Genomic DNA, 13080 nt, shown 5'->3' with positions numbered 1-13080 from the left:
TTCCGCGGGTCCCTTCCCTTTGTCGGCAGCAAAGCTTCTGGAGGAGGAGGAGGCGCTCAGATTTTTTGGTTTGGAGCTGATGCTGGCTGAGGGGATGTGGCTGTTCCTTTCGTGTGACTCGGTTTCCTGTCACCCTTTTGCCAAAGGAGCTTTCTCTTTTTGGTAGGCAACCTGAGAAGGAAATCAAACACGAGCAGTCCTTCAGCCAGCCTAGTGAGGAATCCCTGGAGGCCATAGCCAAGGAGCTGGAGCTGGAGCTGGAGCAAGAGAAAATGCATTTATTGCAAGCAAAGAAGGAGAAAATTCAGCAGTTCCAGGAGGAGATGAGGCAGCAGGAGGAGGAGGAGGCTCAGAAGCTTCATCAGCAAAAAGAAAAATCCCTCAGGTACTTTCCGCTTTTACTCTGTCTCCCCGTTTTTTCTCCTACAAGCCTTTCCTGGCTGCGGTTTCATTGCCGGTGGCCGCAGGCTTGTGCTGTTACAGGCCACCACCTTGAAAGAGGTGCTGCTTTGCAGAGTTTTGGGCAAAGGAGGCAGGGCCAAGGCTTTTGGGGAGGAGGAGCACGGGGCTGTTTGCCCGGCACAGGCAGTCCTGTGCGCGAGAGCATCCTCCCACGTCCTGCAGGACTCGATGCACGTGCAGCTTCCAGAGCTCGGAACCTGCCTCTTATTGGTAACCTGGGAAGAGTTCCCAGTCCAGCGCGTGGAGCTTTACCGCCTGGCAGACGTTCAGATCCTGGGCTAAATGGTAGGAACAGGACTGGAAATGGGAGCATTAGAGGAGATGAGATTACCCCAGAGGAGCTCTCTGAAGCTCTGGTACTGTGTGTTTTACAGAGGGGCATCCAAACAAGACCTTAAGGAATAGGGTATGGATGTCTGTGTGGAAGCCAGGCAGTGCGCGAGGGTCTGACAGCACTCTGGGCAGCGGAATAGCACTGCGAGCCGTGTCCTCTCCCTGGGGAAGGCTCGTATTTTATTTCAGGTGGTCTTGATATGTATGTTCTTAGCACAGCACGCCAGCCAGCAGCAGTATCTTGACGTGAAATGTCATGGGAATGCTGTCTTGGGTGCGAAGGCAGACGCGCAAATGGCACCCGAAGGGAAAAATGTAATAATAAAGCAGTAGTAATAAGGGTGCCAGATCAAAATAGGAACCTTACGGATGTCCTAATGCATCCGGGTACCTTGGCTGGGAGCCCGCTGCCATTTAATAGGAGTTGATTTCATTTACCTGGGGAAAAAAAAAACCCCAATCAAAATCTATGTGCCACCTATGATGATTTTAAAAATGCGCCGCAGAAGTTTGGTGCTCAGGGCCGCGTCTCCCCTGCCAGCAGCCAGGTTCTGAAGGTGTGGAGGAGAATTAATGGTCTGGAGCCCTGGGAACGCATCGCTCGGGCAGGCAGAGATAGCGGGAGCAGCAGCTGATCTGTCGGCCCTGGGGAGGTGGTTTGAAGATATTAAAGCCTCCTGAGCCTCTTCTCCTTTTTTTTTTCCTGGCTGCTCATCTCTCAGGACTCTAAAAGCAGACTTGGCAAAGGTGTCTGAGGAGGAAGAGTTGCGTGTCAGAAAGGAAGAAGCTGAGAGGCTCTCAAAGCTGCGAGCCAGAATCACCTCGGAGACCGAGGCAGAGGAGGAGAAGATAAGGTGAAAAGTTTTGCCGCCGTCCCTGGGGGGACAAACTTTGCTGGTTTGGGAGGGAGGCACCTTGCGTGCCACCAGCAACTGCTCACAGCAGAGGTTCTAGCTTGGCTGAGCCTCCCAGGGCGGGTACCCTGCCTTGGTAAGTACGGCGCCCTCGCTACGATGCTGCAGGCGCTGGGGAGCCGTGTGTCGACAGAAGGGAAAACCGACGGGCCTTAGCGGTAACGGCTCTGCCCCCTCGCAGCTGATCCAACTTTGCTAAATAGACGTATGAGTGTGCTGAGAGGTGGTGCTGTAACGCTGGACCAGGCACAGCTCCGGGACGCACAAGAAGTGGCATTACAGGGGTGGCTGCGCTCGGCAGCGGGGCTTGGCTTGGGGGGATGGCTCCGTCGAATGGGCCCGTCGGAACAACTGGAGGAAGCAGAAGAGGCAGACACTGGAAAACTTTTGCTATTTCTTTTTTGCTTAGCTGGCAGATGTGCCTCCACCTGACCGCTCTGCTCTTTATGTCCAAGGCCTTAGATGATGCACGTGGTGCTGTGGTTCTTGGTTTCTTCCGGCTTGCGTGCCCTATCCCGTAGCAGCGTCTTCCGTCAGCTCTGCTTCCTAAACGGAGCCCAGCGGTAAAGCACCGACTTCTGACTTGCTTCTGTCTCTGTGTTCTTGTTGCAAACCTACCAGGGCAGAGCAGGAGGTCGCGCTGCAGAAACTAAGAGAAGAATGGGAGTCCCTGCAGGTGATGGAGAAGGAGAACCTGGAGAGGAAGCAGCGGCTTGTTGTGGAGGAAATGAAGCTGGAAATGGAGGAAGCTCAGCAGAAAGAGATGATCGGGCTGGAGCAAGAGAAGGAACGATTCCTGAGTGAGCTCAAGGAGAGATTAGACAGCGAAAAGAAGAAGGTGAGGTGTTTATTGCCAGCTGGGGTCAGACCCACGCTGCTCGTGCTGACCTGGCTTGCGTTGCAATGCTGAAGTGTGGAGATTAAAGAACGCCTGCATGTCCTTCAGTAACGACTGCCTTAAACCATAGAGGCAAGCTGTTAGGCGTGCTGTTAGAGGCATGCCTGAGGTGGGCAGGAGCACTCCCCCCCGTTTTTATTCCAGTGGTGATTAAATAACATTTATTTACGTGGCCACATTGCATCTGACAAGCAGAAAAGTCACCGAGTGTCTCTGCCAAGCTAAACCAAGCCATTTTATCAGACCAGAATACCTCTTTGGCTGCGGCTTTAGTCCTCAGGAGAGCTTGGGGAGTTCTTGGACGGGCGCAGGCTGTAGCCCTTCCAGCACAGCACAACTGAGATCTTTTTTTTGGGGGGGGGGGGAAGCACATGGAGAGCAAAGGCACTTTGTGTGTAATCCAGTTTGAAAGGGGTCGACCGTTGTGCTTTTTTAACGCTTAGATGTTAATTGCAAATACGTCTTGCGCAGCGTGGCCCCGTAAGTAGAGGTTTTCTACAGCTGGTCTTGCTCGTGTTCCTGTAGGCAGTAGAAGAGCTAGAGACGCAGTTTGCAACCGAACTCCAGCAGGTGAAATCTGCAGCGGAAGAGAAGCATCGTAAGGTAAAAGATGGTGTCCTTAGCATGTAAATTGGGTTTTCTTTTTCCGCACACTGCCACCAAAGGTGGCCAGGGAGGGTGGCATTAATTTTTTTCCACTTTCTAAATGTGGTTCTGGTCTGGCTCAGCATTTGGGCGCGCTCCAAGTAGGGGGCGGTGAGACTGCACTCGCTGGTCTTTGCCATGGCGCTTGCTCTCTGTAGGAGGGCACTAAATGGATCCTGGCAGAAGGGTGACAAGTCTCCGTGGGTGGCTTTCACGGCAGGTCATTTCCAGCCTGCGAGCCCAGATAGCAGAGGCGCAGAGGAGCGAGGAGGCTCGGCTGCGTGACGACTTGCAGAAAGCAGAGCAGAAAGTGCAGCAAAAAGCGTATCAAGTAACAGCATATGAACACGAGGCAAGTATTCATCTTGGGTTGCTGAAGGTTCTTCACCCTCTCTCCTTGGACGCGTGGTGAGCTCTGAGAGGCTGCGTCCCTGCCCAGGGGGGATGGTGGTGCCTTAGAGGAAAGGAGACCCCTGCAGCATCTCGCCTCCCCCCGGTGCTTGCCTTGTACCCCCCTCCCCCGGGTCACGGCCTGGTCCCACCTGCAGGGTACTCTGAAGCCTTCTGCTCGTGCGAGCGGCTGATCTCCTGGGGCCACCGTGCTGTGGTTCAGGCAAGTAGCCGTCCGTGTTATCCCTGCAGCTCGGCGAGCTGATGAGAGAGAAACGCCAGGAAGTGGAGAAAGACCATGAGAGGAGAATGGAGAGGATGAAAGAGGAGCACCAAGAGGCCCTAGCACGGATTCGGATTCAGTACGAGGAGGAGGTACTGCTGGGGGGAGCGGAGAATTTGGGAGGGGACTGCAGCGGCTGGCTCAGGCGGGCTGTACCCGGGCTGGCACTGCTGCTTGCCGGACCTGCCTGCCCCAGCCGCTCCCGGAGCTGGGAATCTCCCTTCTCCTAGGAGAACTGGGCACTGGTGCCATGATGTAAAATGAGTTTAGGCTGGGCTTACAAGGATAAGCTGTCAAAACACTCTCCGTGCAGGCAACGTCCTCATGCATTTGTGGACTTCTGTCCGAGGGAAGAAAGGTTTTTGTTTGCTGAATTTGGCGTTTGCTCGGGAGCTGCCGTGGGCTGGGCTGGCTTTCCAGAGGGTGCGTGTCCTGTGTGTTCCCGCTGGCCTGCTGGAGAACCCTGGGCTTCACTCGGCCGCTTCTCTTGCTTGTGTTTTGCAACAAACAGGAGAGGAAGCAAAGAGCGGAGCTGTTCGAAGGCCTGCGAAGCGAGATGGCGCGCCTCCGCCAGCTCCATGAGGCGGAGGTGAAGGCGCTGCAGGCAGAGCTGGGCGAGCGCCTTGAAGCGTTGCAGCGCAGGCACCGGGAGAAGGTGAGGACACCCCTCTGCCGAGCGCTCGGCTGGGACGTGGCTGCCTGGGGACAGCCTGGGTATGGCAATGCCTCAGCGTGCCCGCCACCCTCTGCAGCCCAGGGGGACAGAGGGGGCAGGTCACATTTTCCCAGTTGCCCTTGTTCCTCCTGGTGGCGGATCTCTGCCTGGTGAGTGAGGAGCTTGTGCCTTTCTTTCACTCCGCATCCCTGTGCAGGAAAGAAAACTCCAGGACTCAGAAAACGAGCTGGACGTGCGCCTGAAGAACGTCAAGGCCAGCTCAGCGCAGCTCCTTAGCCAGGTGAGCCAGCCCTGCTGGGCTCGCAGAGGTGTCCTTGCCCGTGCTGCTCCTCTGGCTGCTTCCTCTGCGGGATTTTTCAGGAGGGCTCCATCAGGGCTTCTGCCGCCACCCAAGTTACAGCTTCCATCACGATCCAGCGCAGGGCTGAGCGTTCCCAGCGGCACAGCCTCGTGGCTGATGTTTGCAGCGCCGGTCGGTGCTCTGGGTTTGCTCAGTGCTGTGGGAGACAGTCAGCGGCTGTAAGTGACAGGGGGACCGTAAAAGCCTTTCACGGCAGCGTGTCCTGCTCAGCAGAACTTTGGATTTCAGTCAATCCCTTCTTGATTTACCTCCTCTTCTCCATGCTGCCGTGAAAAGAGAATGAGTGTTTCTGGATCTTAGGCGGCAGAGAGGGAGAAGGGAAGCACTCCAAAGGCTCCCGTGGAGCTGGCAAAAATCTCTGGCTGATGCTCTTGCCTGCCAGATCTCCAAGCCCTGGCCTGTGCCACGGGCTGCAGCTCACCCTGCTTCCGTCAGCGCTGGAGTGAGGAAGTAAAAGGGTGGAGAAGGGCTGGAGGCACCCAGAGGCTTCACCAAAGCAAGGGCCCGCAGGGATGGCCGTGTGCCTCGACCGCTCTCAGCTGAGCAGGAAGGGCGTCCTGCCCACAGGAATGCAGACATCCCCAGCTTCTCGTGCAAAGTCAAATTAAGGCAGGGGATCTCGAGTGTGTCTGGGGGGGGAATAAAGCAAAACCGACACCATTCCTCAGGTGTTTTGAAATGGTCTTGAGAGGCAGGCCTGGCCTGCGTACGTGCAGTGCTGCTCAGCATCAGCAGGCTCCTCGCCGTGACGCTCGCCTTCTCCTCCGTCCACAGGAGGAGTCTCTCAGGAGGAAAAGGCAGCAGCTCCTGGACGAAGACAGACGGACTGAGCTGGAAAGAGATGTACGTGTGCTTTAGCTCTGGAGGGGTGCTGCGTGCTTTTCCTTTTGGGGGTGCGGGGGGCACGCTACGACGCGGCTCTACAGAAGCAAACGGTGGTTTCTGGATTGTGCGGCTGAGAATCCCTCCCCGCCTCAGCCTGGAGCGCCGCCCTGCTGGGAGTGCCGTTAGCTCTGAGCTGCTCCCCAAAAAGGAGGGAGAGCCCTGTTCTTCCAGGACCCCGTGGGGTGCGTGCATTTGCAGCTCCGGGACCGCCTGTGAACTGGGCGAGCAGCAAGTCTCTCGCACGGTGTGCGCCTTTCATTTCGGCGTTGGGGAAACTACCGCGGGGGCTTCTTTGGTTTTCCTCTAGGAAGCTGCTTTAGCTTCTCAACTCCGGCTGGAGGAGAACAGGAAGGAACACGCCAGCCTCCTCGAGTCCATCCGGCAGCTGCGCAGGTCTCTTGAAGAGCTCCAGGACCAGAAAGCTGAGCTGGAGGCCCAGGTGGACTTGTTGCAGACCCGAAGCCAGAGGCTGCAGAAACGCATCAGGTGCGTGCATGAGAAATCTCCTCGAATGCAACAAATCGACCCTGTGCTCCGAAGGGAAACCTCTCTCACCTAACTCGGGCCTCTCCCTTCCCTCCGAGCTTCTCGTGTGTTGGGCCCTGCTCCTTCAGAATCCTAACGGTGCTTTTGATGCACGTCCAGGGCGTGGAGGTCTGGTTCCAGCTCTGTTAATAACTCACCGTGGAAACGTGTCCCTTCGCCTCTGCTTGTCAGCTTCATTTGTTTGTCTTCTCCGCATCTGTCTGGGGAGGTTGATAAGGTGCTTGGGGGGGGGCGCTGACATTCCAAAGAAAGATTGTGCTCAGCTAGCAGAGCTGCTGCGCCAGGGTGAGGAGCAATGTCCCCCTGCCCAGCCAGGGGTTATGCCTGACATCACACCGCAGACCCGGTTTGTCTTGCAACCCAGCCCGTGGTTCTTTCCCTCCTGGAAACGGGAGGTCCCTTGCACGCCGTTGCAGATGTGTTCCTGCTCTAACCACGTGCTGTTGCCTTTTCTCGGGGCAGCGAGCTGGAGGCAGCTGTCGGGAGCAAACAGCAGACCTTGAAAGAACTGGAGGCAGAAGAAAGCGTGGAATCTCCGAGAAGGAAAGCTGAGCTCCACGTTGAAGACCTGAGGGGAACTGTTCAGGCTGTGAGTAAAGCAGACTGCAAAGGTGGTTGCCTCGTGAGATCTGAGGCTGTAACTCCCTTGAAAATCCCAGCTCTTGTTCCTTCTGCCTGAACTCGTCGGAGGTGCAGCGGTGCACTTTTCTTTGCCAGGGGACATCAGTACCTTCAGCAGTACGTGCTGATGTCTGTCTGGTGTTAGCGGGGGGAAAGGAGCGGCGGATACTTGAGTGCCCTTGGAGTCAAAAGCAGGGCCTGAGCCAGCGGTAGAAACGTCTTTGTGACTTTTTAAAAGTCACGGGGAGAACATCGCTGGCACCGGTCTCGCATCTGGGCAGTACCATGGCGACCTCAATCTGAATTTTTGCTCCTAATTGGATTCTTAGGGGATCCTGGGGTTCTGTTTCCATACATCTTCTTAGTTTTTGAAATGTCTCAACCCTTCAGCACTCCTCCAGAGAGCCTGCTTCCCCCGCCTCTCCGAGCCATGAGGACAGCCACTTCCAGCTTGATCGGTGAGTATCTGCTCGCCAGCCGCTTCTGCAGAACGGTTTTGCTTTGTTTTTACAAGCAAATGGTTTGGCGTGGCTTTACGCGCGTTGCCCTGTCGGGCCGGTTGTGGGGAGGGTGCTGCACGAGGCTTGCAGGATGGCACAGCCAGGAGCATGCCCGTCTCTTGTGTGTAGTGTCAGGAGCTACATCTCCGCAGAGGGGATCTCCATCCGGAATGCCAAGGAGTTCCTGGTGCGCCAGACCCGCACCATGAGGAAGAAGCACGCGGCACTGAAAGCTGCAAAGCAGCAGTGGCACCAAGATATACAGAAGGCACAGGAGGTGGTGCAGGATCCCGCCAGCTCCCAGCTCCTGGAGGGAGTGCGCAAGAACCTGGAAGAGGTGAGCCCCCGGGCACCGCCTGCGTTCGGATGGCGGCGCCCACAAAGGAACCCGCAGCCCTGGGATGCAGGGCTAGGTTAACGGTTGGACGTGATGATCTTAAAGGTCTTTTCCAACCTAGGCGATTCTATGACCGATCCCTGGCTCTGCAGGAGCAGTGACAGGCAGCTGGGGGTGTTCAGGCCTCCTGGAAACCGGCTCTTGCCTGGTTTTTATGTTAGATAGGCAGTGTTTGTCCCTGCTTGTGTCTTCCTCGTCGTACCACAAGGGTTAGAGTCCTTCCCCTCTCAGGCCGGCTCTCAGGCTGAGGAGCGGGCTTAGTGAGACCCTAGCCTAGGCTTCGGGTCGCAGCGGTGTTCCTGTGCGTCAGTCGAGCGGCCGAGAGGGCCGGAGTGTGCGTGGTAGCCCACGGCTAATGGAGCACGCTGCCATAGTTTCGGTTCTCTTTCGCCATGCACGCTTTGGACGAGGAAGGCTCCGCGAAGCAGGCCCTGCAGCGCAGCCGGTGCTCAGGAGCTTGCTGGAGTCCAGGAGCTTGATCTCCTGGGACCTTAAAAATGGAGAAAGCATTTGGTAGTGAAAGAGGAAAAGGAAGTGAAAGGTATCCGTCCCACCGGTAGGTACAAATTTATGGTTGTAGCTCTACAGAGGTTTCACCCTGGCTTGGAAAAGGGTTCTCGAGCACTTGCCAGCTCTGCTGATACGCCAGCCGAAGGCAGGGAAGATGATAGTTTCCTTCACTGGTGACAGAGCGTGCTTGTGTTGGCAGAACCAAAGCTGTTGACCCTGTTGGATGCAGGGTTTGGAAGCGAAAGCTCCTTTTCCTTGGGGCGAACGCATGCTCTGCCCTCCGCTTCCCATGCTTTCCAAGGCTTGGGAGCAGTTTTACTCCGGCAGCGTGATTTCCCGCGCCGAGTAGAAGTGCGATAATGAAAGTCACCGCGACCGCTAACGTAGATTATCTCCCGTCGTTCTCGTTTGATTTCCCTCCTCGGCCTGGCTGTGGATCCACTGCAGGAAGCAAAGCAGTTGGACGAGATGAAGTCGGCCATGCGGAAAGGGCAGGCTCTGCTGAGGAAGAAAGAAGAGAAACTCAGCCAGCTGGAGTCCTCGCTGCTGGAGGAGGTAACCACCGGCACCACCGCTGTCGCGTGGGCCAGCCCAGCTGCCCTCCCACCCTGCCCGGAGCTCGTGGCCTCCTGCCCTCGGCTGGAGTCTCTGCAGGGCTTCTGGTCCCTGGGAGGGCGGGGGGCTGGTGGCCAGAGACCGCCGCTTGCCAGCGGAGCTGCATTTTAGAAACACCTTTTCTGACTGCGGAACGGGGTGTCCGTCTGAGCACGGTGGGTGAGGGGAGGCCGGTCACCAAGGTGGGGAGAATGACAACCGTAACTGACCCATTGAACTGGCAATTCGCCCGGTCTGCGGCCAACGGGACAAACGGGGGCTGGGGCTTGGCATGGAGACCGTCCTCCACGGCGGCGGCGTGCCAGGCAGGGCTGCTGGCGGCGGGGATGGGCTCGGGTGGGGAGACCCCGCTGAGTGCTCCCGCTTGCGAGAAGCTTGTTTGTTAGGTCGGAAATGAATCGCCGTTAACACCGATATGCTGGAGTGTCCTCCCACAGAAACTAAACCCTGACCTCAGAATGTGTAGATGTCTTATTAACTGTCTGTAGCCTGGTCAGGATGGCAAACACTGTGCCCTCCCTCTGCCGATGGCATCTGGACTCACTGTTAAGCGTGTGGATAGAGAAAGCAGCCTGAAAAAGCCGCGTGATTTGAGCCTAGAGAAAACAAGGGCAGGTCACCTCGTGTGAGCTGGGACGGAGTCTGCTTTCCTGACCAAGGCAAGCCTTGGAAGCTGTTCAGCTCTGCCCGGGACCACGTGGCCATAGGCAGGGCAGCAGCAGATGCAAGAGCACGAGACCTTTGATGGTCAAGCACTTGTCCTTGGTGCAGAGAGAGGATCCAGCCCGTGCAAGAGCGTTGAGGCTTATTTAAAGCGCAGAACACTTTGACGTCTGCCTAGAAGAGCCCATTCACATGGCTGTTAGCTTTGGCCTCCAGCGCACGCCTGTGCTTCTTCCGTAGGCCAAGCGGTCTCCTGACGTTCAGATTTTGCTGTCGGGGACTGAAGCTGAGCCTGCTTTCGCTCGGCCTATGCTTGCCTGTGCAGTCCAGCCTGCGTCGAATAGCTTTAGGCGGTGTTCCGGTGCCTTTCATGTTTGAGGGACAGAACGGCAGGTTTTAATGGCGTTGTTTTCCTTCTTTTGACCAGCTTTCAGATGAAGACACGCTAAAGAGTGCTGCGTGCAAGAAGGTGGTGACTTTTGATCTCAGCACCTCTGAGGACACAAACAGCACCTCCAGTGTAATTCTGCACGCGCCTAAACGTAAGTGCCCGATGGGCTTGATGTGCTGTGCCTGGTGTGTAATGCTCTCGACGTGGCTCTGGCTTTCCTCCCACCTCCCCCATGGACCTTCTGCCCTTGTGCTCACTGGAGACTGTCCGTGACTGGGACTGCTCTGGATGCAATAGAGTATTTGAGAAACTCAATTCCCGCCTGTGGCGGCCGATGAGGGGGGAGGAATCTGCGTGTGAACTCGCCTTTTAAATCTCTACCTGTGTTTTTAGAGTGGATTATAAAGCCTGGCTTCCGCTCTCCCCTCTGCTGTTGCAGAACTGTATTGCTCTTCTGCCAGGGTCCGGGCTTCCTCTTCCTCGCACCTCCGGCAGGACAGGCTGCTGCAGTTCCCTCTGCCTGCTGCTTGTGCCTCTGTTCGCCTTCAGCTGCCCGCGGCTGGAGTTGTGCGGGTGGAAGAAGGGCTCCCCATCAACCGCCAGGAAGGCAGGAAGGTTGTGCTGCTTGCAGAAAGGCTGGCAAGGCTGAAGCTTAAAGAAAACTGGGAAAACTTCCCCAAGGCGACAGGCTGCCCAGCCTGGGGTCGGATCTCGGACCCGGATCAGTAAAATTCCCGCAGGCACACGGGAAACTTAAGCGTTCTGTCTTGCCACAAGATGAGAGCCCCTGTGCCAGCACAGTCCTGTGGGTCCTACCTGCAGCCCGGCTGCTGGCCCAGAGCTTTGCTTTGCGTGGAGTGTAACCGCTCCGTCCTGCCTCCTGCTGTCTGTCTGCTCTGGAAGAGACTTTAATTACAGCATGATCGCCCGTGCCAGGGTCTCACCCGAGAGGCAGGGTGCAGCGCAGCGGGGGCTTTCAGCGTGGGGGGCGCAGCTCTTGAGAGGGTTTGCCATTTGCAAGGGAATCGCCGTTAGGTGAGCGGCCCTGTGGCCCAGGGCACAGCAGAACTCCGAGGGACGGAGCGGGGAGGTGGAACAGAGGCGCCGAGGCACATCCAGGCTGTCCTGCAGCACCGGAGGATCTCGGCCTCGCTGCCTTGTTCCTCCTCCACTTTGTGCCCCAGCAGCCGCCGAGGCACAAACCCTCGCTGTCAGTCTGTGTCTCCCCCGTTGGCTGCAAAGCCAGGTTTTTGCATCCGTAGCCCACTGAGCACGCAGGGATCATTCAGCCCGCAGGGCAACACACGGTGAGGGAGGCAGCGTCTCCCTCGCCTTCCCAGTGATCCCTTTTTTCCCCTCTCTTCTGCCAGTTGGTTTGAGAACCGATTTACAGCCTGTCCCCCAGCCGCACAAGATCGAGTACTTGAAGGAGTCCCTGCAGCATATCACGAATGAACTGAAAGGGGTCCTCGGCCTCTTGGACTCGCTGAACAGTCACCAGTCTCCGCTCTTCGCCTCGACGCCCTGCGAGGGCGTCCCTCTGCCCACGTATGCCTCCTTGGCAGGACTGCAGGCAGGGGCCTCCCTGGTGCCCCCCACCGGGGTGCCTCTGGTCAACCAGTGGGCCCGGAGCACTGGGCTGAGCTCCAGTCGCTCGTTCGCAGCCGGACAGTCAGTGGACAGCATGCTGGCAGAGAAATGGCACAAGTATTTCCCAGGTAGGTCTCCTGTTAACCCATCTCGCCTACGACTTTGGATTTCACAGCCCCGCAGGTTCCAAGCGGCTCACCCTTCCGATGCTGCTGATGGGAAGGGTGCTAATGAGATAAGGATGGAGAACCTTGTTCCAGGAGGTGCCGCGTACGGCTGACCTTTTCATCCTGCTTCTGGAGCAGCTCAGCCTTTTGCGTGCAGCCAAGAAAGCAGCTCTTAGCAAAGGAGGGAGCGAAAGGAGGCAGCCCTGCTGCACCGGGAGCCTCCCGGGAATTGCAGACAGGGTTTGCCTTCTCGGTTTCCTCAACACTGCTGTGTCCTCAGCCGCCAGCTCAGCCTCTATGGACACGCTGTCCTTACTACAAGAAAGATGCAAAGCCTACTGATTTTTTGGGGGTCTGTATTTAACGTCTCTTTTCCAGGGGGATTCCCGTCGCTCAGTGGAAGTTCCAAGCCTCTGGACAGCAAGCTGGGATACGTACCTGCAGAGTAAGGGGCTTTTGCCTTCCGTTGTTGCTTCATTGTGCTGCGTCTGTTTCCCTGCAATGATTCATAGGTGACATCGTATAACAAGTAGATAACAAAATCAGGAGCTACAGCTGTAGCAGGTAGATACCCAGCAGTTATTCACCGCCACGTGCTTGGCACTGCCTTGTAGCTTTGGCGGTGAAGCTGCCGTCGTAGCTGTGCCGATAGCCCTCATCTCAGGACCAGGGCCCAAGGGTGCCGGCGCCGGCCCGTGCCGGCTCTGCCGCGAGAGGCGATGCCGCGTGGGTGGAGTGGGGGCTGCCACCCAGGTCTTTCTGCGCAGCCCAAAAGGGAGGAGAGCAGCCTGCTAGTGGGGGGCTGCTGCGGCTTTTCCCTGGGATGGGGACGGGCAGAGGACTTTGAGGTGCCAGGAGGTTGCTTTTTGTTGACCGGGGCTCTTTCTGTAGCAGCCCATCCTTGCCTTTGCCGTTTCTGAGGCTGGTCCTGCCCAGAGCCCTCTTTCCCACTGCGCTCTTTCTCTCATGCAACAGCGAGCAAATACGGCTGTTCCAGCACGCCCAGCTCCAGAGCCGAGAGTCGGACAAGATGAGTATTCAGGGAATGATTGAGACCAACAAGAAATGGCTAGAAGACTTCAAGAGGGATTCAACAGCGTATCCTTGGCCTGGGTCTGGTCTCTTCCTGCACTCCAGCGTCCCGCAACCGGTGGGAGGAGACAGTGGGAGGTCAGCGGGGAGCGAGCACTAGAGCACCGAACAGCAATTTCGAAGCTGTAGCCCCTATTTTAG

The 13080-nt window shown here is 57.0% G+C and overlaps 1 protein-coding gene across 5 annotated transcripts in view; it reads left to right on the top strand.

Moving 5' to 3' along the window:
• CEP164 (centrosomal protein 164) overlaps positions 1–13080 on the top strand; it is a 56776-nt gene that overhangs the window by 33422 nt on the left and 10274 nt on the right. For 3 of the 5 annotated variants that reach the window (XR_004841728.1, XM_035892490.1, XM_035892489.1), the window contains 18 exons: positions 167–385; positions 1518–1649; positions 2331–2547; positions 3133–3210; positions 3473–3604; positions 3895–4017; positions 4437–4580; positions 4798–4881; positions 5737–5805; positions 6155–6333; positions 6856–6982; positions 7405–7472; positions 7644–7851; positions 8869–8976; positions 10127–10241; positions 11461–11808; positions 12226–12292; positions 12823–12945. Coding sequence is in view for 4 of the 5 variants with exons in the window: in XM_035892490.1 (XP_035748383.1) it covers positions 167–385; positions 1518–1649; positions 2331–2547; positions 3133–3210; positions 3473–3604; positions 3895–4017; positions 4437–4580; positions 4798–4881; positions 5737–5805; positions 6155–6333; positions 6856–6982; positions 7405–7472; positions 7644–7851; positions 8869–8976; positions 10127–10241; positions 11461–11808; positions 12226–12292; positions 12823–12945 (2541 nt within the window). In the remaining variant the exon portion in view is untranslated. Of the gene's footprint in view, positions 1–166; positions 386–1517; positions 1650–2330; positions 2548–3132; positions 3211–3472; positions 3605–3894; positions 4018–4436; positions 4581–4797; positions 4882–5736; positions 5806–6154; positions 6334–6855; positions 6983–7404; positions 7473–7643; positions 7852–8868; positions 8977–10126; positions 10242–11460; positions 11809–12225; positions 12293–12822; positions 13018–13080 lie in introns of all 5 variants that reach the window. The other 2 variants (XM_035892491.1, XM_035892488.1) reach the window with 1 other exon arrangement.

The sequence above is a fragment of the Egretta garzetta genome, unplaced genomic scaffold (assembly GCF_000687185.1).
Source record: "Egretta garzetta isolate BGI_Z169 unplaced genomic scaffold, ASM68718v1 scaffold134, whole genome shotgun sequence".
NCBI classification, from domain to species: domain Eukaryota; kingdom Metazoa; phylum Chordata; class Aves; order Pelecaniformes; family Ardeidae; genus Egretta; species Egretta garzetta.
Note: the sequence above shows the minus strand (reverse complement) of the source record. Positions and strands in the feature narration are given on the sequence as shown.